Below are 26,822 nucleotides of genomic sequence, written 5' to 3' on the forward strand. Positions count from 1 at the left end.
TAGAGACAAGCACAGTCAGATTTATATAATACATTTTATTCTTTTAATGGCAAAATTCCATGTTCACAAATGTAAGTTTTCCTATAAAAAAAACCCTGTTTTACATTCAAGAAAGAAATGGAACTTTATATTGACTCAATCCGATTTTCTATTAAGCAAAAAGCAGTTAAAACTTTGAAAATTTGTAAATGTTTGAATATTTTTATGTAAATCTACATTAAGCCCCCCTAGTGTGCATCTATTTGTTACATTTAAATTGTATTTTCTTGTATACTCTAATAATTGTAACGTACTCTTTTTTGTTGTTAATAAAAAAATAAAAAAATAAATAAATAAAAAACAGCCATAATTTTCTACTACTTACGTCACAGCACAAATTTCCGCCGCGCCTCAATGTGACGTATTTTTGCCTACGTAATTGTAAACATGGCCGCGCGCTTCTGAAAGTCACGAGACATCTCTTCTTAGACATCATTTCTGTTTTTGCATCTCCCTTACATAAAATTACAACATATTTATACTTCACTAAATAGACGTCTCTCTTAATATATACTGCCAGCATTATTGCCATGGACCCCGACGGACAACTACGAAATGTAAGTAAGACAGCTAGCGCGTGCACCCTCCTCGCGCATCTCTGAAAATGATGGTAATTTAATTAAATATGGACAAATGTTATTGTTCTGTTTTTGTGATGTAGTTGCGGGACTTCCTTCTCGTTTACAATCGCATGACGGAAATGTGCTTCCAGAGATGCACAAGCAATTTTAACTACAGAAATCTGACAATGGACGAGGTGAGGTGAGGCACGTTTAATTCGACAAGAGGAATCCTAAATGCAGCGTTGTGTGGACAGTTACAGTTCTTCTATAGAATGCTTACTTGGGTTAAGACATGCATGTCGATGAGTTATGTGTAAATACTGTAAATATGTGGGCATCTGCTAGATGACAGCTTGCTATGTACTTTCTTATCCTGGAACATGACTTGTGAACTGAATTGCCTTTTAATTGGAACAAATGGCAAACTAAATGTGAAAACAATTAGTTAACGTGATCAAATACACCCTAGTTGAGGCATACATGTGGTATTAGATGAAAAGACCACTTCATGTCAAAATATGGAGAAAAGGAGACAATATAGGGTTTAACTTTGGCTCAAGTTCAACTGAACTGACAACGGAACTATAAACCTAACATGCCTAATGTTATGTAGATGGAGTCACCTCTGTCATTGTATATATAGTCAGCATACCATTTGTATAATGCATTCTTTTCCCTCTTTTGGATTTGTTGTTTCAGGAGCATTGTGTGGACAATTGTGCTGGTAAGTTGATAAGGACCAATCATCGTTTAATGGGCACGTATGTGCAGCTGATGCCTGCAATGGTGCAGAAGCGGATGCAGGAGATGGAGAGCAAAGCTGCAGAAGTGTCAAAAGCCGAAGCTGCAGTACAGGGAGAAGCATCAGCATTAGAATTCCCATCTACTGTCATGACAGACACACCACCTGTGTCTACATCAGCTCTGGGGATCCCTGCTACATCCTCTCCAGTGATGGAGGTGCCCTCCTCCACAGCTGATGTGTTGACATCAGGGCTTACCACAGCAACACTTGCACCAGTGCTTGAGACACTACAAGTACCTTCAGCTCATAATGATCCATCAGAAATGAAGACATCAGCTACAGATGGCTCAGCTTTCGGAGAAACACCTTTAATTTTTGAGCAAGCCTCTCAAGCACCAGAAACAGCCAAGTTGCCTGGCCCATCCCTGTCTATAAATGAAACATCATTGTCAGCAGTTACAAATAAAGCACAAACCTTCACAAGTGAGTCTTTAGAAGGACTAGCAATTTCAAAATCTTCAAGTTCTAGTGTTCCATCACCTAAAGTAGGTGTAGGTTGTGTCTCAAGTGCAGTAGCAGCTATCCCAGTGGAAAAACTAGATCTTAAGCCCAGCAATATATCAACCACACCTGTCCCTGAAACACAGTATACAGGACAGAACTCCCAAACTCCATCTTGATGACAAAGACAGAGAGCTATGTCTAAGAGATGTTGTTTATGCAGCACTGATACATTTCCCAGAGCATACAGTATGCAATCTTAACAGCCAAGAGTTACAAAAGCCTTTTTAGACTGTTGATCATTCACAGTGGAATGGGCTTCATAAATTATATTTAAACACCTCTATTACAACATTGAAAATTATGCATTGCTGGCCCTTTTAATAAAAATGTATATGAAAACTACAGATGTCTTTTCCCTTCATGATTCATTGTTAAATGTGTCTTTTTTAAAGCCATGGGCATATTTTGGGTAAGGAATGTTTACAACTTAATCGTTACTATTATAAAAAACACATTGAAGTATTTTATTTTATTTTTTTAAATACGTATCACTTGTTATATCACTGACATGTGGCTGAACCACGATACTGTGGTGTTATCAGATGGTAATAGCACGGTACTAAATTATTACTAAATTCATGTGCCATTGTAATAATTGGTACTCCAAAGGTACAACAGATCTTCTAATAATACCACGGCACTTTTTGTTAGTACATACAAATGTTATATCTTGCATATCTGTAATCAAGGTTTTCAATAACAGAATTATAATGCAATTATATGTGATTATATGCATTTTATAAACAACCATACAATCAAACATTTGACGATTGTTGTTGTTTGAAATGTAAATGACATTATTTTATATGTTAACTTTCATTTTAAGTCATGTCTACCCTTAAATTGACATTAACCAAAGTTCTACTATTCCCTCAGTGAAAACTGCTAGTGGTGAAATATTTACCTTGGTCATTGATATTAATAATGCTTTTAAAGTATTCTATCTTGATATCTATAGTTCCACATCTTCGTCTACTGATGAAGATATTAGAAACTTTGTTGAACCATTAGAACTCCCTAAACTGAGGACTGAGCAAAACAATCCTCTTGATTCTGAGATAACCTTAGAGGAGCTTGGCGAGGTAATTAAGGCTTTACCTACAGGCAAGCTCCGGGTCCAGATGGCTTTGCCGCTGAATTTTTTAGATCTTATGCTACAGAACTGGCTCCACTTTTGTTAGAATTTATACAAAGCATTAAAGAAAGGAAAGCTTCCGCCAACCATGACACAAGCCCAGATCAGTCTTGAGTGTAAGAGTTACCGTCCAATTTCCCTGATTCAGCTAGATGTTAAAATTTTGTTAAAAATTCTAGCTAATTGATTAAGTAAAGTTATGACATCTCTTATACATATACATCAGGTGGGGTTTATTCGGGCCGCAGCTCCTCTGACAACATTAGGTGTTTCATTAGTGTGGTCAGTGGTGAATGATCAGATTCCGGTCGCTGCCTTCTCACTTGACGCCGAAAAGGCGTTTGATGTGGTAGAATGGGATTATCATTTTAAGATTTGGGAAAAATACGGGTTCGGGAATACTTTTATTGAATTAATTAAGTTACTTTATTGACACCCGGTAGCAGCAGTACAAACAAATGGATTAATTTCAGATTATTTTACTCTGGATAGGGACACTTGGCAGGGTTGCCCTCTTTCCCCTTTTTTGTTCTGTCTTGCCCTGGAACCATTAGCAGCTGTGATAAGAAAGGAGGATGATTTTCCAGGGGTGTTGGCGGGAGGGGTGGCGCATAAGCTTTTGCTTTACGCAGATGATATATTTTTTTATTATTTGTCTCCGACCCCATTAGATCTATGTCTTGCCTCCACAGGATTATTAATCCCTTTTCTAAATTCTCAGGATACAGAGTTAATTGGTCTAAATCCGAAGTTTTGGCTCTGACAGCATACTGCCCAGTAACGGCTTTTCAGACGGGTGCCTTCCAGTGGCCCAAACAGGGCTTCAAGTATTTGGGCATTTTATTCCCAGCAAATTTGTGTGATTTAGAGTTAATATTGATCCTTTAATAAAAAGGTTTTCAAGCAATGTGGACAGGTGGGCTTCATTACCTTTATCTATGATTGGGAATGTTAATATTATTAAAATGAATTGTATTCCAAAATTCAACTACCTGCTACAATCTCTCCCTGTAGATGTCGCCCTCTTTTATTTCAAGCAATTTGATAGCATAGCAAAGACCTTCATTTGGAAAGGTAAACGTCCCAGATTGCATTTCAACAAATTACATAGGCTGATTGACACAGGTGGGCTAGGCCTACCCAAGATTTTGTTTTATTATTATGCATTCGGTCTCAGACATTTGGCTCATTGGTCGCTTCCACCTGAGAGAGCCCCTCCCTGGTTTTGTATTGAACAGGAAGTTCTTGCCCCTGTTTTGCCATTGCAAAGCCTTTCTATCAAACTAACCGGAGAAGTTAAGTTCCACCCCGTTATCTCGCATTTGAACTCGGTATGGACAAAAGTGTCCAGAGTGTTTGATTTGGACATTTATTTAAATGTTGCCTCGAGCATATGGCTGAACCCAAAATTATGTATTGATAAGTTCCCCATTCTGCTGGACAGAGTGGATTGTGAAGGGAGTTAATACACTCGGTGACCTATATGAGAGTGGAGTGTTGAGATCCTTTGATAATTTGGTTCAACATTTTGTGATTCCCAGTTTTTTAGGTATTTATAGTTGCGCCACTTGCTTTGTACTATTTTTGGGAGAAGCATTCACCCCCCTAAAGCGGCAGATACTCTGGGAGAGTTGATTACTGCTTTTGGAAAAGGTCATGAGGCATCAGTGTATTACTCCCTGCTAATTCAGAGTCTGGGGGACGGAGCTTCAACTTCCCTCAAGAGATTATGGGAGAAAGATTTAAACTTGGTATTAGAGGAGGGAGAGTGGGCTAAGATTCTAAAAAACATCAGGTCTGCATCTAGAGATGCAAGGGTGTGCCTTATGCAATTCAAGATTTTACATCGATTTTATTGGACCCCCTCTAGACTGTATAGGCTTGGGGGGGGGGGGGGGTCTGTCTAACAGAATACTTTTTTTCTGTTATGTTTATTTAATTTGTTGAATGGAATCAATATTTTTTTTTTAATAATAATAATAAAAGACAATAACCAAAGTTAATACAATCGCAATTAACACCATAATAAATCAATATGTGTTTTGGTAAAATTGTAAGAATCTTCTCTCTTTATTTAAATTATTTTTTATTAAATGTATTCATGTTATTATTATTATTTTACAGTGGTGGTAAATACAAAATTTCCACAGGTTTTTTGTTTTTGTAACTAACTATGGTATTTTGGCAGAAACTGTGGTTGCTAGCAGGACATGCAGATTTACTACTTACGGGGTGGGCTCATCTTGCATCTTTTAATATTATTATTATTATTATTTATTTATTTATTAAGAAACAGTACAGTGGATGTACAGCATCATAACACAAAATATAAGGCACAAATAAAAATACAATAGAATATTTTGAAATCTCTTGTCTATTTGTTTACTCTGATTATTTTAGTATGCATGTACGTTATGAAATATTAATAAAATACACGACCTCGGTCAAGAGAAAGAAAAATGTGTCCTGAGGCGCATATTTTCTTCACTGTCCATCAGAGGGCGCAGCAGTGATGTTATCTGCGGGAAATGAGTGTGTGGTTCTCGGCGGGGAGGAGATCACACACTCGGGCTATAGTAGTAGGGTGCGGAGTCTACGGACGCTGGAAGAGTGCCTGTCTGGATTGTCCCAGTCATCACTGTTGGTCCATTCAAGCTAAAAGCTATCATATAATCAGGTAATAACGGTTATTATGGTCGATTGTGTATGAGGAGAGCGTGAATGGTGTGTTGATCTTGTAGTGACTGACTGTGGGCGTATTTGACTGCTAACAGTATTAGCACATTAGCGCTATGGAGGGAAAATACAGTTGCATAGCCATGATGAATACACTTTATAGCGAAAAGATAATTATTTGAGCATGAATTATGCAATAAGGAATCGGACTGGGCTGTTTTTTTTATTTAGTTTACTCATAGTTTAGTCTCTCTGAAATGTCTGTTAGCTCTGTGGCTAATGACATAGGCACTCCCCTGATTGAGAAAACACGTACTTGTCTGTCTGTCTGTCTGACTATCTATCTGTCTATCTGTCTGTCTGTCTGTCTGTCTGACTATCTATCTGTCTGTCTGTCTATCAGTCTGAACGTCTGTCTGACTATCTATCTGTCTGTCTGTCTGTCTATCAGTCTGAACGTCTGTCTGTCTATCTATCTGAACGTCTGTCTATCTGAACGTCTGTCTATCTATCTATCTGAACGTCTGTCTGTCTATCTATCTGTCTGAACGTCTGTCTATCTATCTATCTGAACGTCTGTCTGTCTGTCTGTCTGTCTATCTATCTATCTATCTGAACGTCTGTCTGTCTGTCTGAACGTGTGTCTGTCTATCTATCTATATGAACGTCTGTCTGTCTGTCTGTCTATCTATCTGAACGTCTGTCTGTCTATCCATCTGAACGTCTGTCTGTCTATCTATCTATCTATCTATCTGAACGTGTGTCTGTCTATCTATCTGAACGTCTGTCTATCTGTCTGTCTATCTATCTGAACGTCTATCTGTCTGAACGTCTGTCTGTCTATCTGTCTGTCTGAACGTGTGTCTGTCTATCTATCTATCTATATGAACGTTTGTCTGTCTGTCTATCTATCTATCTGTCTATCTGAACATCTGTCTGTCTATCTATCTAACTCTGTCTGTCTATCTGTCTGAACGTCTGTCTGTCTATCTATCTATCTGAACGTGTGTCTGTCTATCTATCTATCTGTCTATCTGATATGTCTGAATGTCTGTCTGTCTATCTGAACATCTGTCTGTCTATCTAGCTAACTCTCTGTCTGTCTATCTGTCTGAATGTCTGTCTGTCTGTCTGTCTATCTATCTATCTATATGAACGTCTGTCTGTCTGTCTGAACGTCTATGTATCTATCTATCTATCTGAACGTCTGTCTGTCTATCTATCTAAACGTCTATCTATCTGAATGTCTATCTGTCTGAACGTCTGTCTGTCTGTCTGTCTGAACGTGTGTCTGTCTATCTATCTATCTGTCTATATGAACGTCTGTCTGTCTGTCTATCTGAACATCTGTCTATCTATCTATCTAACTCTGTCTGTTTGTCTGTCTATCTGTCTGAACGTCTGTCTGTCTATCTATCTATCTGAATGTCTGTTTGTCTGTCTATCTATCTGAACGTCTGTCTGTCTATCTATCTATCTGTCTATCTATCTGTCTATCTGAACATCTGTCTGTCTATCTATCTAACTCTGTCTATCTGTCTGAACGTCTGTCTGTCTATCTATCTATCTGAATGTCTGTCTGTCTGTCTGTCTATCTATCTATCTATATGAACGTCTGTCTGTCTGTCTGAACGTCTATGTATCTATCTATCTATCTGAACGTCTGTCTGTCTATCTATCTAAACGTCTATCTATCTGAATGTCTATCTGTCTGAACGTCTGTCTGTCTATCTATCTAAACGTCTATCTATCTGAATGTCTATCTGTCTGAACGTCTGTCTGTCTGTCTGTCTGAACGTGTGTCTGTCTATCTATCTATCTGTCTATATGAACGTCTGTATGTCTGTCTGTCTATCTGAACATCTGTCTATCTATCTATCTAACTCTGTCTGTTTGTCTGTCTATCTGTCTGAACGTCTGTCTGTCTATCTATCTATCTGAATGTCTGTTTGTCTGTCTATCTATCTGAACGTCTGTCTGTCTATCTATCTATCTGAACATCTATCTGTCTGAACGTCTGTCTGTCTGTCTATATGAAGGTCTGTCTGTCTGTCTGAACATCTATGTATCTATCTATCTATCTATCTAACCCTCTGTCTGTCTGTCTATCTGTCTGAACGTCTGTCTGTCTGTCTATCTATCTGAACGTCTGTCTGTCTGTCTGTCTGTCTATCTATCTGAACGTCTGTCTGTCTATCTATCTATCTGAACGTCTATCTGTCTGAACGTCTATCTGTGTATCTATCTATCTATCTATCTGAACATCTGTCTGTCTTTCTATCTATCGAACCCTCTGTCTGTCTGTCTATGTATCTGAACGTCTGTCTGTCTATCTGAACGTCTGTCTGTCTGTCTATCTATCTGAACGTCTTTCTATCTGTCTGTCTGTATGTCTGTCTGTCTTGCCTATCTATCTAAACAAACGTCTGTCTGTCTATCTATCTGAACATCTATCTATCTATCCATCTGTCTATCTATTTGAACGTCCGTCTGTCTGTCTATCTATCTAAACAAACGTTTGTCTATCTATCTGAACTCTGTCTATCTATCTATCTATCTGAACGTCTGTCTGTCTTTCTATCTATCAAACCCTCTGTCTATCTATCGATCTGAATGTCTGTCTACCTATCTGAACATCTTTCTATCTGTCTGTCTGTACGTCTGTCTGTCTATCTATCTATCTATACAAACGTCTGTCTATCTATCTATACAAACCTCTGTCTGTCTATCTATCTGAACATCTGTCTGTCTATCTATCTATCTGTCTGTCTGTCTATCTATTTGAACGTCCATCTGTGTGAATGTCTGTCTGTCTGTCTATCTAAACAAACGTTTGTCTATCTATCTGAACGTCTGTCTGTCTATCTATCTATCTATACAAACGTCTGTCTGTCTATCTATCTATCTATACAAACGTCTGTCTGTCTATCTATCTGAACATCTATCTATCTATCTATCTATCTATCTGCTGTCTATCTATTTGAACGTCCATCTGTCTGAATGTCTGTCTGTCTGTCTATCTAAACAAACGTTTGTCTGTCTGTCTGAACTCTGTCTATCTCTATCTATCTATCTGAACGTCTGTCTGTCTATCCATCTGAAGGTCTGTGTCTATCTATCTGAACGTCTGTCTGTCTATCTATCTGAACGTCTATCTATCTGTCTGTCTGTCTATCTATCTGAACGTCTTTCTATCTGTCTGTCTGTACGTCTGTCTGTCTATCTATCTATCTATACAAACGTCTGTCTGTCTATCTATCTGAACATCTGTCTATCTATCTATCTATCTGTCTGTCTATCTATTTGAACGTCCATCTGTCTGTCTGTCTATCTATCTAAACAAACGTTTGTCTATCTATCTGAACGTCTGTCTGTCTGTCTATCCATCTATCCATCTGAAGGTCTGTCTGTCTGTGTCTATCTGAACGTCTCTCTGTCTGCCTGTCTGTGATCAATATGTCTGTGATCAAAATGTTTCTGTCTATCTGCCTTTCTATACCTGTCTGTTAATGTGAGCATATGCAGAACCTGTCTCCCCTTCTTTCAATGTGTCTAAACTAGAGCTGTCTAAGAGGGCCTATAATAAATAGCCTATGTAATACAGATTGAAATTCAGTTTGAAATGAATTGCATTATTGTGGCAGATGAATAAAGGATTGATTTGACAATACAAAAAGTGATTGAAGAAATCAATGTATTGTTTGTTTTATTCTGAGTAGTTGTGGAAAGTAGTGGAAACTTTGAAAATCACGTCTCAAAATTGTGAGGTTTGTTGAGGCATGCTGCCACTTATTGACGCACCTTGTTAAAACAGATGTACTTCAAGCTTGAATTGCACGTATGTTAGGAAAATGTGTACTTTAATTAAAAAATGTACATACGCGTCAGGGGGCATGATTAATTGTGTTAATTTTTTTAACTGGTTATTTTTTATATAATTAATTGCACTAATTGAATGCGTTAAATCGACAGCCCTAGTCTAAATTCTATTATGTTTAGTGTCTTTATGATTGAATGCATATTTAATTGAATCAATATCAGACTGCTTTTATCTGGACAGTAATTTGTCTGTCATTTTCTCTAAGCGAACACATTTATTTGCCTCTCCAACTGTATTTGCTCTCTGTTTATAAAATTTCTCCAGAATCCTAATGCCACACACTCTGCAAAGTGTATACACAGCTTTAAGGAATAGTTCACCCAAAAAAATTTTCTCATCATTTCCATCTCAGATGTGTATGATAGGGATGGCCATTTTGAAGTAATTTTGTAGTCGAGTACTCTAACCCACAAAAAAACGAGTACCTGATTACTCGTACATTAAAATGCACTTTAAAATAATACGTATGACATGTACGTGAATTTTATATTTTGTTTTATTCACAAACGTCAAGAACAGTTTCAAAATAAGATAACTTAACAAACTATGCTTTTCTTTTGGGGGAAAAAAATATATATATGCATTAATAAAAACGAAAAACAGTAAAAAACATTTGCACTCTCCTTGAGCTTACATAGAAACCAATACTGACGGCATGAGAGTAATGCGGATACATAAACTCTTGAGTCTACATAAAGGCTATCAATTTTTATAATTTCACATGTTATTCAGAAAAACAAGTGGGGAGATTTTAAGAGATTTCTCGCACACACATACTGGTCTGATCAGTTTCCGTGTTCGCTTTGCATTTTTTCAAACATAAAAGCAGATCCTCATCTGTCGGTTTGCTTAACTCCAAGAAGAGCTGAATACAAATAGAGTAGAATTCAATTAGAAACAAAATATTACAAGTATTGCCTTGTAATATAACTAGGCTTTGCTTTAGAAGCACAGACACCATGATATAAAATCTTCTTCTCTCATCCAACACCTCAACAACACGCACCTACAGTGCCCCCCAGTGGACTCAATTATAACTGCTAGATTTGGTGAGAGGTTCAGAGGGAAAAGAGTGTATTTCAGTGCTGCTCACGGCAGAGAAATGCATACTGGTGAATTAATTTGTGATATTAGAGTTGTGTTTTTAATACTCGAGGAGCTGGTGCAGAACGAGTACTCGATAACTTGTGCACACCCCTGGTGTACTGTATGACTTTCTTATATCTCTGCTTCGTAGGTCCAAGCAATGCAAGTGAATGGTGAAGCTTCAAAAAGCACATAAAAGTAATCCATTCAACTCTAGTGGTTAAATCCATGTCTTCAGAAGCAATACAATCGGTTTTGGATGAGAACAGACCAAAATGTAACTCTTTTTTTTTTTTTTTTCACTGTAAAAAGTCTCTAGGAACAATCATGATTTCAAGATCGATAACACTTACTAGTGCTTGACGCATACGCAAAGCGCTAGATGGCATTAGGAAGTGTAATCAAGCCTGAAATCATGATCTTCAAGGAGATTGCTGATGTCATGATTTATAATGAAAAATGAGTTATATTTTGGTCTGTTCTCACCCAGAAATTTTCACCCAGAAATCGGTTAGGTCGCTTCAGAAGACATGGATTATACCACTGGAGTTGTATGGATTACTTTTATGCTGCCTTTATGTGCTTTGTGGAGCTTCAAAGTTTTGGTTACCATTCACTTGCATTGTGTGGACCTAAAGAGCTGAAATACTCTTCTAAAAATCTCCGTTTGTGTTCTGCAGAAGAAAGAAAGCCACACATCTAGGATGGCATGAGGGTGAGTAAATGATGGGAGAATTTTCATTTTTGGCGAACTGTCCCTTTAATAGTTCATATCAGGACTAGCTAATTAAAGGATTTTAGAAGCATTTAAAAAATAAATCAATAAACGTAACATTACATTTCTTGAATTCCCTCAGTAAAACTACAGTTGAATTCAGAAGTTTACATACACTTAGGTTGAAGTCATTAAAACTAAAAAAATGTAACATCTCCACAGTCCACAAGTAATTTAGGACATCTACTTTGTGCATGACACAAGTCATTTTTCCAACAATTGTTTACAGACAGATTGTTTCACTTTTAATTGACTATATCACAATTCCAGTGGGTCAGAAGTTTACATACACTAAGTTAACTGTGCCTTTAAGCAACTTGGAAAATTCCAGAAAATGATGTCAAGCCTTTAGACAATTAGCTGTGTACCTGTGGATGTGTTTTAAGGCCTACATTCAAACTCTGTCCCTCTTTGCTTGACATCATGGGAAAATCAAAAGAAATCAGCCAAGACCTCAGAAAAAAAAATTGTGGACCTCCACAAGTCTGGTTCATCTTTGGGAGAAATGTACAAATGCCTGAAGGTACCACGTTCATCTGTACAAACAATAGTATGCAAGTATAAACACCATGGGACCACGCAGCCATCATACTGCTTAGGAAGGAGACGCATTCTGTCTTCTAGAGATGAACGTAGTTTGGTATGAAAAGTGCAAATCAATCCCAGAACAACAGCAAAGGACCTTGCGAAGATGCTGGAGGAAACAGGTAGACGAGTATCTATATCCACAGTAAAACGAGTCCTATATCGATATAACCTGAAAGGCTGCTCAGCAAGGAAGAATCCACTGCTCCAAAACTGCCATAAAAAAGCCAGACTACAGTTTGCAAGTATACATGATCAAAGATCTTTTTGGAGAAATGTCCTCTGGTCTGATGAAACAAAAATTTAACTGTTTGGCCATAATGACCATCATTATGTTTGGAGGAAAAAGGGTGAGACTTGCAAGCCGAAGAGCAGCATCCCAACCGTGAAGCATGAAAAGAAAATTTGTGGGCAGAACTGAAAATGCGTGTGCGAGCAAGGAGGCCTACAAACCTGACTCTCTGTTCTGTCTGGAGGAATAGGCCAAAATTCCAGCAACATATTGTGAGAAGCTTGAGGAAGGCTATCCAAAATGTTTGACTCAAGATAAACAATTTAAAGGCAATGTGTATGTAAACTTCTAGCCCACTGGAAATGTGATGAAAGAAATAAAAGCTGAAATAAATCATTCTCTCTACTATTATTCTACATTTGACATTCTTAAAATAAAGTAGAAATCCTAACTGACCTAAGAGAATGTTTTCTACGATTATATGTCAGGAAGTTTAAATGTATTTGGCTAAGGTGCATGTAAACTTTTGACTTCAACTGTTTATTTGTACAGACATGCTAACGGAGACGTTGCTTTTCATAAGTGTGACAGGCCTTTGCGAAGACCTATTAACTAAAGTATGAGTTAGAGTGATGTCGGAGAGTATTACAGAAAGGAAGTGAAATTTATGTTATAACAGGCTGACACCTGCGTGATTACTTTGGGTACTCAACACCTATCAGAATTTAATAAGCAATCCTTTGCTTTGTTTAGAAAAGACTGAGTGAGAGTAAATGATGACAGAATACATTTTTGGTGAAACTATTCCTTTAAATATAAGTGGCGGGTAAATTAAAGGACTAGTCCACTTTACCAACTGATTTTATTGTGGTTTTAGTGATCGTTCCCTAGTGACTCTGTCAGTCCTTTCAGATGACCTCATTTGAGCTTCCTTCTCTTGTCTCTCAGTAGCACAGACACCTGGCACCCTTCTCGTGGCTGGATGTTCTGTCAGCCCTTGCTTGTCTTCTTCAGGGTACAGCTGCATCAGACGCCTCTCCCAGGACACTCCTGGTAGGGGACAAAAAACTCCACCAGTGTGAGAGTGAGAGGGTGCAAATATGGATGACATCTTCACTCAGTGCCGTGAAGGAAATGCGGTAGCCGTCCGTCTGTGGTTGGACAACACAGAGAATGACCTCAACCAGGGGTGAGTGAATTGTTGAGTATGGATTTGAATCATCTAGCCCAGAACATGGATATTAGCAGTGAACGTATTAGGATCTGTTGTGGCTTTTCCATTACAGCATACCATTGTGGTTGTTGAGCCTTTCACAACTGCATATTTGTGGTGTTGTAAAGTCTTGGTTTAGCCAAGACTCCTTAGTCTGTTTAATTTGCCTATTATAAGGCTCTCCGGAATCCTTTATGCTGATTGGTCAATTGCGGTATTCTGCAGTCAAATATTTTTGTATAATGACTGTATTTTTGACAGTTGTTTCTGGCAGTCATATTCTACACTTAACTAGTTTCATGTGTCTTGTATCATTGCATCATCTTTTTCTTCTCTGTGGGCACACACCCATTCCAAACTTTGGAATGTTTAAATTGTCAATATTGCGATTAACACTGTAAAGAATATTTTCTGTTTGTTGTTCCTCCTCCACATCAGGGACTTCTGTGATGTCCCTCATTTCACCCCTCACACTGTTATCTGTCCTCAAATCACTGGGTGCAGTAAAACACTGCACAGTAGGCTGAAAGTAAGACGATAAGGGTAGATTTTTTTCACATTTTGTGTGTGTTGTGGATTAGGTTCAGTTAATTGGCCTGTCGTGGCATACACCATTCATAGGTTTAGATTTAGATCAGACAATTTTCAGGCAAGGAATCTTAATTATTTTGTCTTGGCTAATTTAGAGGTCTCTTCTTTTGTTTAAAATTAGTTGATCACTCATCTATCATACTTTGTATTTTATTTAAATAACTATATTTTTACTAGGCTAGGGATCAATGCCTTTTTCACGCACCGATTATCAGAAAATTATTCAAGTCTACACACAGAGAAACTGCATAATAAGCGTTGCCATTTCTAATCATTCAGTTTGTGCAATTAAATCAGTTTCATACACTAACCTGCAAACTCAGTCACTTGGTTGATACTTGACGAAGTACAAAAACCTTTCACAACTTTTGACTGCTACCTGCACCACATCAACACATCCTGAGTGTGATAACTAGGGCTGGGTATTGATACAGATTTCCCAATTCAATTCGATTTCGCATCACAAGCTCTTGATTCGATTCCGATTTTGATTTAAATCTATTCTATATCGATTCATATGGGTTTATTCAGTTATAATGTCCCTTTTGCTTACATACTGTATAAAATAAATTATCTCCCAGCTAATACTGTTAATTTTACAGGGGACCTTTTAACTAGGTACATTAGGAAAATATAAATTTTACTAATTACTGTATATTTTATTACTTATTCATCATTTGGTCACATTTTGGCTTTTTAAAAATAAACAAATTTCAAACAAATAAGATATTATAATTCATGTATTATTTTTGTTACATATTTATTGTTAAATTGCATAATTTGTACTATTTACAAGTATTTACATCGATTTGTTGAACACGTGCTAAAGCCGGTACTGTCTCTTTAACAAAAAACGGCATTTCTGTAAACAGCGCCTTTAAATGAATGCATGTTAACTAGAGAGGACTCAAATGGCTTTACCTCATCTGTGCGATGTATGATTAGATTTTAAAAAAAAATTTTTTTTTGTTTTTGATCAGCAACTGACTGTAAACAACAGAAAGGGTATTAAAAGAGATCGTATTCAATGACAAATGGGTCTTCACGACTATACACAATTACTAGGGAATGAAATGTAAACGTTTACCAACCAGTTGGCAAATATATTCACTTTAGTCACAGCGGGAAATTTAGTTGCAATTGTGAGTGATTTCCTCTCATTTTAGTAGAGGGTTGCGCACTGAGTGAAAGATTGATCTTGGGATTTAAGAATCGATATTGAGATTGTTCAAATGAAGATCACGATTAATTGGAAAAACAATATTTTTACCCACTCCTAGTGATGACTGTGTCTTGTCCTACCCATGACGTGGCACTTATTGTCAGGTGTGCAACCGACTTAAGTATTAAGTACATTAAATGTCAAATGACCCCCTTGTGGTCTCCCAAAGCTATTACGCAAGACTACATTAAACATAAGGCCAACTGGCAGTGAATTGGAAAGCACACATATTAGGTTTCTAATTTAAATGTCAGCTAATGTTAATATATCGATGCCTCAAACATAGAGGTAGACCGATATATCGGTGTTACCAATTAATCGGTGCAGATAATTACTTTTTTGGAACTATTGATTATCTGTAAAAATATATGGCGATAAATGTTGATAGTTTTTATTTTTTATTTTTTATAAAGTATATTTTTATTTAGACTTGTAACACAGCCAAGTCTCCATCTTTTTAAAATAAGAGTCCCTGGTGTATTTCAAGCTTTTTATAGCTAAAAATCCTGTGTTATGCACCAAATCTTAATTTTTTTGGTTATTATAGGGATTTTTGGTTGCGCAATAAACTGCTTTTGGGATTTTATTCATTTTAGACTCTTGTAGCTTCAATGTATGTGCCCTTCAATGTAAGGAAAGACAAAGACAGGTTTTTATCATTATATAAATAGATTTTAAAAACTATTGGCCAATTAATTGGTTATCAACCTTTTCCCACTGCCTTAGTTATCGGTCTCTGCAAAATCCACTGTCGGTCAACATCTACTCAAAAACTTATAAAGAAAATAAAGTGCAGATGAATAATCAATGTATCAATATTTTATGACATTCCTAATTTTTACATTTGCAAAAAAAAAAAAAACAAACAAAAAGAAAAACCAATGTGAATGATGCCACGATGCTAGTGTGTTGTGTGTGTTTGCCAGGAAAGTAATATGTAGTTGCCAGTTAGTGGTTCACCCTTCAGGAAATTTAAGGCCAAAACTGATCACAGGTATTTTAACACTGTGATCGGGTGAGTCCAATCCGATTACAGATACTTATTTTTCAAGTGCCCATAACCACACTTTCACAAGTTAAATGCTGCAGTTATATGTTAATACCCCACACTGTAAAATTACATTCAGGGTTTGTTCAAATCCCTAACCCCAAGTATGAGCAATAGTATTAGTAGTGTTTGCTCTAATGTATTAAGTTGTAATTGAATTGTCATGTGAATTTTGTTTACTTTTTTTGTCATTGGTAGCCCAGTTTTAAAGAAATACAACCTGATATATTCCATCTTCATCTTATAAGCACAACTGAAAACATTCCACACATGTTGAAAACCAGAAATTCAAGCCCTATATGGTGCAAGGGATACTCAGAGTTGATCCATGCACCCTCTTCAAATACCTCCACCTCTGCCAAGCTCCATCACAAACAGCCTTGGCCTGCCTTCCTTCCCTAATGTGTCCCAGAACAGCTGAGAAGCACAAAAGAGAGGAGTACTTTAAGGCATGGGTGCTGGAAGGTAGATATCCACAACCAGTACTTTAAAGAAATCTGATGTAAACCAATTCTCTTGCTGTCAGGCTGAGAATGATAACATAAAAGGAACGAACCGAAGAAGAAAGGTTCAATAGTGCAGATTCAGCATGTGATCAGCAAATTGCAGGCAAAGACTAGTTACATTAACTGGTTTTTTTTTTTCTAGGGAGGCAAGTTGTAACATCCGATGTAGATGACTATCTATTCTAGGCATTTCCTGAGCGCTTGACATGGTTGAAGATGTGACTTTGAAATTAGTTGGCAAAGGAAATGTTTGACTTAAGATATGCAGGGAAAAAACGGCAACTCAAATAGAACACCCAAAACTAAGAAAATACCTTCCATTTTTATTTATGATGTGCTTGTCAATTCACTTCTATAAACAACAGCAGATGCTTTAAAGTCCTGCAGACGTTCAGTCCAACATGGGTGTTTGTGTAGGAGTAGCACACTAACAGAAGAGATCTATGGTGTATATCTAATTCGTGACTCAAAAGAGGGGGAGGAGGGAAGGTCTGGACTAAAACGAAATGGCTGGGACGAATAGTTTCCATACAATGCGCTCACCAACCAAAGCATACCAGTCCCCTCTGTCTCTCTCTCTCTCTCTCTCTTTCTTTCTCTCTCTCTCTCCCTCTCTCTCTCTCTCTCTCTCTGTCTCTCTCTCTTTCTTTCTCTCTCTCTCTCTCTCTCTCTCTCTCTCTCTCTCTGTTTCAGTTTTATGGTGCTTTATTGGCATGACAAATATTCGTATTGCCCAAGCATTTACAGCTGAGCTGCATGTACAAATAAGACTGCAAAACGAAGACAGTGCAAAACAATGTACATAATGTAATAAAAAAAAAAAAAAAAAAAAGGAATATACAATATATACTTGACAAACAAGATAAAAGTGTAATGTTAAATAATAAAAATAAAATATATATATATATAAAGGAGGAAGAAAAACAACTAATAAGAATAAGAAAGCCATAGTAAAAAATGGAGACACAGACTAAAGTCAGTTCACTCATTGTTCCTCATATTGTGGCAGACAGACACATATTGTGCTGCCATCACACAGCAGTCTTCGTGTTCTCCTAATAGGAAGGGCAGTTTTTCATAGTTTGTTAAATTATTAAATGTGCTGTGTATATGTTTAATTTTGTGGTAAAAATGTTCCCGGATGTCTGTATATTTTTTGCATTCTGTTAGAAAAGGCAGCTCTATCTCTATTTTGTATTGATCGCAGTGTGAACTCAACCTTTCTTCCTGTGGCAGCCATGTATTCCTGTGTCTGCCCATTTCTATAGTGAGGTTGTGTCCACTGAGTCAGAACCTTGTCAAGGCGGCTCTCTGTTTATTTTTTTTATCTGTCACTGTGTACAGATAGTCTGCCATGATGTATTCTCTTTTTTTATGGCCAGATAACATTGCATTTTACTCTGTTGTTCAGTTTGATTTTCCCAATAGGTGAAATAATTATATTTAATTTGTGCTAAAATTTTTATCTAATTGGTTTGGCTGGGTGGTTCTAGTTCCAGATCTTTAGTGTGATGGGGGGCAGAGCTCCAGACTAAAAAATGACTAAGGAGCCACTGGCTCCTAAACTGAAACATTTAGGAGCCAAATGGCTGTTTTAGTTGCCACATCACAGAATTGCTCGATATAGATTGTTGTTCAAAAACAAGATAGGAAGCCAAAGAAAAGACAGCTGATAGCTCATTAATCATGTGTTTAATATATACACTGTATAGTTGAGTGCACAAATTTGCAATCCCCTTTTGTCTCATAAGTTTTCACACTTATTATTTTATTAATTTATATAAAAATAAAAGAAAAATATATTTTTATTTAGTAATGCCCTTCAGAATCTACATAACAGGTATTTACATAAAGTATAATATGCATATACTGTAGTAGTGTTTTGCCTTCTTGAGCATCAGTAAATGTTTGCACCTTTTGTAATAGTTGTGTATGAGTCCCTCAATGGTCCTAAGTATCAAAAGCTGGATCCCACATCACAAATAAATAAATTATTTATATATATATATATATATATATATATATATATATATATATATATATATATATATATATATATACACACAGTTGTGCTCAAAAGTTTGCATACCCTGGCAGATATTGTGACATTTTGGCATTGATTTTGAAAATATGACTGATCATGCAAAAAAAAAAACAAAAAAAACTGTCTTTTATTTAAGGATAATGATCATATGAAGCCATTTATTATCACATAGTTGTTTGGTTTTTAGATCACAATGATAACAGAAATCACCCAAATGGCCTGATCAAAAGTTTACATACCCTTGAATGGAAAACTTTATAAAGATGGAAAAGGATATAAAAAGATATCCAAAGCCTTGAAAATGACAGTCTGTACTGTACTGTACTGTATTTATAAAGTTCCATTACCTTGTTACGCAGGTCTTTTGACAGTTCTTTTCTGCTCCTCCATGGCTCAGTATCTAGCCTGCTCAGTGCATCCACGTGAGAGCTAACAAACTCATTGACTATTTATACACAGACAATAATTGCAATTTAAAAAGCCACAGGTGTGGGAAATTAACCTTTAAATGCCATTTAAACCTGTGTGTGTCACCATGTGTGTCTGTAACAAGGCCACACATTCAAGGGTATGTAAACTTTTGATCAGGATCATTTGGGTGATTTCTGTTATCATTATGATTTAAAAAGGAGCTAAACAACTATGTGATAATAAATGGCTCATATGATCACTATCCTTAAATAAAAGATCAGTCATATTTTCAAAATCAATGCTAAAATTTCACAATTTCTGTCAGGGTATGCAAACTTTTGAGCACAACTGTGTGTGTGTGTGTGTGTATATATATATATATAATTTAATAATAAAAAAATCTTAGGGTGCTTTCACACTGGCAGTTTAGTTCGAAACAGAGCACGGTTCGCATGAAAAATTGGTAATGTGAAAGCTGTCATGCGGACCGGGGAGCGCACCGTGGTACCGAACCCAAGACTGCCTGTAAGGTTATGTACAGTGCAAGGGAATTTAATGGCAGAAGAGGTAGGATGTGTTGGATAATATAAAAAGGCTGTGTATTGCACATTAATTATTGCTCAAATGGGCAGTTTTAACTGTTCATGAGATGGATAGCCTGGGGAAAAAAACTGTTCCTGTGACTGACGGTTCTGGTGCTCAGAGCTCTGAAGCATCGGCCAGAAGGCAACAGTTCAAAAATGTAGTGGGCAGGGTGAGTGGGGTCAAGAGTGATTTTTTTTTTCCAGCCTTTTTCCTCACTCTGGAAGTGTATAGTTCTTGAAGGGGGGGCAGGGGGCAACCAATAATCCTCTCAGCAGTCCTAACAGTCCTTTGTAGTCTTCTGATGTCTGATTTCGTAGCTGAACCAAACCAGACAGTTATTGAAGTGCAGAGGACAGACTCAGTGACCGCTGAGTAGAATTGTATCAGCAGCGCCTGTGGCAGGTTGAACTTCCTCAACTGGTGAAGGAAGTACAACCTCTGCTGGGCCTTTTTCACATTGGAGTCAATATGGGTCTCCCACTTCAGGTCCTGTGAGATGGTAGTACCCAGGAACCTGAATGACTCCACTGCTGCCACAGTGCTGTTTAGAATGGTGAGGGGGGTCAGTGTTGGGGTGTTCCTAAAGTCTACAATCATCTCCACCATTTTGAGCATGTTCAGCTCAAGGTTGTTTTGACTGCACCAGACAGCCAGCTGTTCAACCTCCCTTCTGTATGCAGACTCATCGTCATCTCGGATGAGGCCGATGACAGTGGTGTCGTCTGCAAACTTCAGGAGCTTGACAGAGGGGTCCTTGGCAATGCAGTCGTTGGTGTAGAGGGAGAAGAGTAGTGGGGAGAGCACACATCCCTGGGGGGCACCAGTGCTGATTGTACAGGTGCTGGAAGTGAATTTCCCCTGTCTCACAAGCTGCTGCCTGTCTGTCAGAAAGCTGGTAATCCACTGACAGATAGACATGGGAACAGAGAGTTGGTGTAATATATTCTGGAGTATAGCTGGGATGATGGTGTTGAAAGCCGAACTGAAGTCCACAAAAAGGATCCTTGCATATGTCCCAGGTCTGTCCAGATTTTGCAGGATATGATGCAATCCCATGTTGACTGCATCATCCACAGACCAGTTTGCTCGATAAGCAAATTGAAGGGGATCTAGAAAGGGTCCAGTGATGTTCTTCAGCTGGGCCAACACCAGTCTCTCAAATGATTTCATGACCACAGATGTCAGGGTGACAGGTCTGTAGTCATTAAGTCCTGTTATTTTTGGTTTCTTTGGGATGGTGATGATAGTGGAATGTTTGAAGCAGCATGGGACTTCACACTGTTCCAGTGATCTATTGAAGATCTGTGTGAAGATGGGGGCCAGCTGGTTAGCACAGGATCTAAGACATGCAGGTGAAATGCCATCTGGGCCCTGTGCTTTCCTTATCCTTTGTTTAAAGGAAGTAAAGTAACCTGCGCATGCGTTTTGGCTGATGACGTCATCATTGGTTTCGACTAATAAATATAGGGTGTAATAGGAGATAACAGTGGCGATATCTTCATCTTGGACATGAGCGTGAGTAAGCGTGCAGTGTATACAAAGATGCAAATGAATTCCTTGCAATCAGCTGTCTCCTCAAAAAAATGCTGTTTGTGAGCAGCAGCAAGCCGCCTTCCCCTGGACATCTGATGAGTTATGCCATGAAGCGCACATATACTCAGTTGTCGTTCACTCTGCTGTGCATAATGGCACCAAAATAACAAAAAAACAAAAAGTATTATGAGTCGCGTTGTGTTCTCCGTGTGTTTGTGATGACGTAAGATGAATGCAAATGGACAGGGGTTCGATAGAAACAAGTGAGTGTGAAACCAGACCAATGCTGCAGGGGGCATCGGGAACAATCGCACTCGGAATCGAACCACAGCAAACGTGCCCAGTGTGAAAGCCCCCTTAGTCTTTCTTTGCTGTACCTAGATGGCCCAGACACAAAGACCACAGGAGTGCAAATTGAATGAAATCCCAGATGCAGTTTATTATGCAACTCCAATCCCAATCAATATTAACCAGGAAAAAAAAAAGATTTGGTACATAACACGGGACTTTTAATTATAAACAAGTCCGAAATACACATGGGACTACTATATTTAAAATGTCTGCTCTCCCAGTGGTGAACTCACTGACGGCTTATTCACTGAGAAAGTGATTTGAATTTAAACTGCTAACCTGATCTACTGAGTTAAAACGAGCTCTTGTCGGTTGATTCATTATAAAGACCGGTTCAAAAGAGTCATCTGTTCACGAATCGGACATAATTGCTCTCACTGTGTTTGTTGTTGCGTGCAGGCAGCGAGCTCATATCATCAACAGAAAGGGTAAAAAGCGGCGCAAGACACACTGGTGCTCTAAAGATGTATTCCATAACTCCCAAGATGATATCTGACGAAACAGCATATGAAAGAGCACATCCCAACTGTCGCCAAATGGTGACTAGATTTTAAATGATTGTCGCAATCATTTATTTTTGGACACATTTGCGACCATTTTAGTTGCAGTCTGGAGCCCTGGGTTAGTGGATGTTAGTGAACCATCAGGACTAAAGCTCCGGACCAGCTGAAAGAGGGGTTGGTTTCTTTGTTCAACTCTTGGGACTGCAGGGCTTTATAATGGTATGACTGGGGGTCACTGAGTTTTGGATGTTTCTAGAATATATATATATATATATATATATAAAATATACATACACTACCGGTCAAAAGTTTTGAAACACTTGACTGAAATGTTTCTCACGATCTTAAAAATCTTTTGATCTGAAGGCGTATGCTTAAATGTTTGAAATTAGTTTTGTAGACAAAAATATAATTGTGCCACCATATTAATTTATTTCATTATAAAACTAAAATTTAATAAAAAAAAAAAAAAGTTTTTGAAATTGATGACTTGGACCAAATAAAAAAGAAAAGCAGCCAATAAGTGCCCAACATAGATGGGAACTCCTTCAAAACTGTTTAAAAAGCATCCCAGGGTGATATCTCAAGAAGTTGGTTGAGAAAATGTCAAGAGTACATGTCTGCAAATTCTAGGCAAAGGGTGACTACTTTGAAGATGCTAAAATATAACACAGTTTTGATTTATTTTGGATTTTGTTTAGTCACAACATAATTCCCATAGTTCCATTTATGTTATTCCATAGTTTTAATGACTTTACTATTATTCTAAAATGTGAAAAAAAATTTGAATAAAGAATAAGTGTTTCAAAACTTTTGACTGGTAGTGTGTGTGTGTGTGTGTGTGTGTGTGTGTGTGTGTGTGTGTGTGTGTGTGTGTATATATATATATATATATATATATATATATATATATATATATATATATATATATATATATGTGTGTGTGTGTGTATGTCCCATTTCAAGTGTTTACCTTTTCCAAAAATAGAAAATTCCAGCTAAAGGATTTGCCTTTCACTTTTGCCTCTTCGCTGTGAGGTTCGCCTAATTAAATAGTTTTGCTGCTATTACAGTTTGGTAGATACCTGCTTCTATTCACAAAAGCAGTAATGAGTATTGGGACTGTGTGATTCATTTCTGTTAAAGGGCCATATGGAGTTTTAGCATGGCTGCAGATGTCACGACCTTACGTGTTTGTGGGAGGAGACAGGAAATAGCAGACATACATGGGCGTTGTGTATGCTCAGAATTTTAATGTGATGTCAGTCTGGGAACTGGACTTGGCTGAACATACAGTGCATTCATAAAGTATTCAGACCCCAGTTATGTTGCAGCCTTATGCTAAAATGCTTTAAATTATTATATAAAAAAAATAAAAATTCCACATCAATCTACACACTTTACCCCATAATGGCAAAATGACGATGGTGATGGTTGTCCTTCTACAAATTTCTCCTATCTCCACACATGATCTCTGGAGCTCAACCAGAGTGACCATCGAGTTCTTGGTCACCTCTCTTACCAAGGCCCTTCTCCCCCAGTTGCTCAGTTTGGCTGGGCAGTTAGCTCTAGGAAGAGTCCTGGTTGTTCCAAACTTCTTCCATTTAAGAATTATGGAGGCTACTGTGCTCTTGGGAACCTTCAATGCTGCCGAATCTTTTTGTAGCCTTCCTCAGATCTGTGCCTCGACACAATCCTGTCTCTGAGCTCTGCAGGTAGTTCCTTTGACCTCATGGCTTGGTTTTTGCTCTGATACGCATTTTCAGCTGTGGTGTGTGCCTTTCCAAATCATGTCCAATCAATGGAATTTGCCACAGGTGGACTCCAATCAAAGTGAAGATACATCTCAAAGATGATCCAGAGAAATGGGATGCTTGAAATGAATACTTTATGAATGCACTGTATCTGTAGAGATTCTTATCTAGATATACATTATGTTCTCAAAGGAAAGGTCCTAAAATATTGCTGTTAGGTAGGCTTGGGATTGATGCCTTTTTCTCTCGGAAAACTTGATAATTGATGATTATCTATCAATACCGATATAAATAGGGCTACTTTACACAATAATCTTTGTCTTTTTCATACATACTTCTCAACACAACTTTGGTAAAGTGTGAGTGGCAGGGTAATTTTAAGTGGGTCGCACACAGGACGCATCTGATGAACGACATGGCGCGTCCATGAATTCGAAACAATAATTTTTTATGAAGGAATGCACATCGCCACCACTCTGCGTCTGTCGGCGGTGCCCAGCTACAGCTCTGGAGGCTGCTCAAAATTCTGCAGCACCACGGAGCACAACTTGCATAGTTTTCCTTTAAATTCTACCCAAATTATTATCAAAGGACATAGATTATATAATCTAGCCATCACTGGATAATATATTGTGTGAATGTGTCTTTCAAATAGCCTACACAATTTTTTTTTCAGTTACAAGTTACGTTCACAGTGCGTCAAGAAAATGGACGGTTTGTGCTGAGCTGTTTTGCTGCGGTATTTTGCCAACGATAAACAACCTCAGAGCTCACAGTAGGTGGGGCTGGGTACCTCACGATACGATACGTATTGCGATATATACAACAGTTAGTTCCAGTCCTCGTATCTGATTGGACGAAAGACGTTCCATGAGTACTGATGGTCTCACACCATCAAAGAGGGGACTGTTGCATTGTTTAATATTATTCCAGATTGTTCTGCACCAAGCAAAGTTTAAGCGCATAAATGGTAAGTCAATGCTTTTTTTTCCCCATCTGCTTTAATGTACTGAGGGGCTGCCGTGCTTTGTTAAAACTGTGTTTACTGTTTCAGTACTGTTACGAATGTTGCCTATATGCTTACATAAAATATAGCCTATTGAAACAGGACTTGCTAGGAGAAGAAATTATAAAGATAGTGAGCGATTTTGGGGTTGGTTCGGGCTTATAATCTGGCGGTATCGTTCAGGCCGGGTAGGGTCGGGCCACACGGTCTCGGGTATGGGTCGGGTTTCATTTTAAGGCCCGTGCAGACCTCTAATGAACACACACATGATGGCAGGGGATTGCAGATAGAAATAAAGAATGATTTTGACATTTTAAGAATTGACATTGGGATCGAACAAATGAAGAACACATGAGAGAGGTCCAGCATGTCCGTGAGAGAAACCGTGAATCCTGCAGGATCAGTTTCAGTCTCTTTCGAGCTTCATTGAAACATCTCTGACTGCACTGACAATATCACGATATATCCCGATACATGGATCTAAGTATCGATACAATAAAGTGAGAAAAAGTATCACGATATCTCGATATTTGATTGTATCGACACGGTAGGTCTGTCTTTAAAGGATTATAAGTTATCATTAAAAATCAATTCCCATTTGCAAACAATTAATGGGATTTTTACATTGGAACCCAACTGTTGTGCTCTATTTAGGGATTTCCTTAGCAAACTCACATTCAGGGCTTTTTTTCCTCATTGAAAATCCTGTTTTTTCAGAAATATGTCACATAAAAAAATTAAAAAAAACTTTGTGTTTGTTAGTTTCAAACAGAACAAGACAATGACAACAGCATGAAAGAAAAAGAATCCTTTGCAGCAGGTTCTAGCTATCATAGAAATACAGAAAAATGGCAATAAAAGTTAGCATCACAATTAAGGATAAAGAAATAAGATAAAATAAAGACAAAGTAAATAACAGGACACTCAGTTAATAAAATAATAAAATATATACACATTTAGATTTAAAAGAAGATATTTCGCATTATTTTATAAACAGGAATAAACACACGTTGGCACACGAATGTCTTTTCATGTTGACTCTGTGATTTGCTTTGTAGCTTAGAGACAAGTAATTTTTTTTGTCTCTAAGCTACTTAGAGTTATTTTTTTCCTCTCAAATTGTGACTCAAAGAGGAACTGACACATTTTGTGGGGTTTTTTTTTTGTTTTTTTTGTCATTCTTGACCAGGCTCAGAATGGCTAATGATAGTAGAAGAGCAGAAAATTGAAGCTTAATGTTAGGTTAGAGCTTTTTGGTTTTCTGGCTCTAAAACGAGCAAAAGCCAATCAGAAGCAGCTTTGCGGTGTTTTAAGTGAATTAGCCGGTTCGTTAAGTAACACCACTAAAATATGTTTCATTAAGGCTATCTTGTTTAACTTTTTTTTTTAGTTGTGCAGTCTAAAAATAGCGTATCTCTTCTGCTTTGATGTGCCGTTTGAATCTGCTGTAGCTGCAGTGGATGCATTTAAATCTTTAGTAATATCAGTTGACCTGTTCTGGTTTCATTTCCAAGTATGACAATCACTTACTTAAAATCTGCCATGCTTCACTAGCCAGTAAACTCACATCTAAATACATTTTTGACCATGACGCCTATGTAATATGCTGCAGTTTATGCCCTAATTCAGTCTGGCTTTTCACTCAACTGTTGGTGCTGAAAGGTAGATACATAGATCTGGAGTCATAACCGTTAAATCATGTTTGGATATCCAAAACATGAAGAACAGGGTTTTGTAGACAGAAGGAAACTCTTAATAAGCATGGTTTTCAACTC

General features: G+C 37.6%; 2 protein-coding genes across 3 annotated transcripts in view; both read left to right on the plus strand.

Annotated features, from left to right (window-relative positions):
* The first annotated feature begins 421 nt into the window (after positions 1–421).
* On the plus strand, positions 422–2,253 carry LOC127432537 (mitochondrial import inner membrane translocase subunit Tim10 B-like). The gene is made up of 3 exons (XM_051683739.1): positions 422–596; positions 701–796; positions 1,302–2,253. The coding sequence occupies exons 1-3, from the start codon at positions 570–572 to the stop codon at positions 2,025–2,027; spliced, it is 849 nt and encodes a 282-aa protein (XP_051539699.1). The 5' UTR covers positions 422–569; the 3' UTR covers positions 2,028–2,253.
* Positions 2,254–5,574: 3,321 nt separating this feature from the next.
* The window catches only part of LOC127432807 (integrin-linked protein kinase-like), a 36,628-nt gene continuing 15,380 nt past the window's right edge, over positions 5,575–26,822 (plus strand). The window contains exons 1-2 of one of the 2 annotated variants that reach the window (XM_051684230.1): positions 5,575–5,723; positions 13,229–13,469. In XM_051684230.1, coding sequence (XP_051540190.1) covers positions 13,381–13,469 — 89 coding nt within the window. In that variant the 5' untranslated portion in view covers positions 5,575–5,723; positions 13,229–13,380. The remainder of the gene's footprint in view (positions 5,724–13,228; positions 13,470–26,822) is intronic. The other variant, XM_051684229.1, reaches the window with a different exon arrangement.

This window comes from Myxocyprinus asiaticus, chromosome 42, assembly GCF_019703515.2.
Source record: "Myxocyprinus asiaticus isolate MX2 ecotype Aquarium Trade chromosome 42, UBuf_Myxa_2, whole genome shotgun sequence".
Lineage (NCBI taxonomy): Eukaryota > Metazoa > Chordata > Actinopteri > Cypriniformes > Catostomidae > Myxocyprinus > Myxocyprinus asiaticus.

Coding starts and splice junctions, on each gene's coding strand:
- LOC127432537 (XM_051683739.1), top strand. CDS start 570: ATGGACCCCGACGGACAACTACGAAAT. Junction 597..700: donor CCGACGGACAACTACGAAAT/GTAAGTAAGACA, acceptor TTTGTGATGTAG/TTGCGGGACTTCCTTCTCGT. Junction 797..1,301: donor GAAATCTGACAATGGACGAG/GTGAGGTGAGGC, acceptor TTGTTGTTTCAG/GAGCATTGTGTGGACAATTG.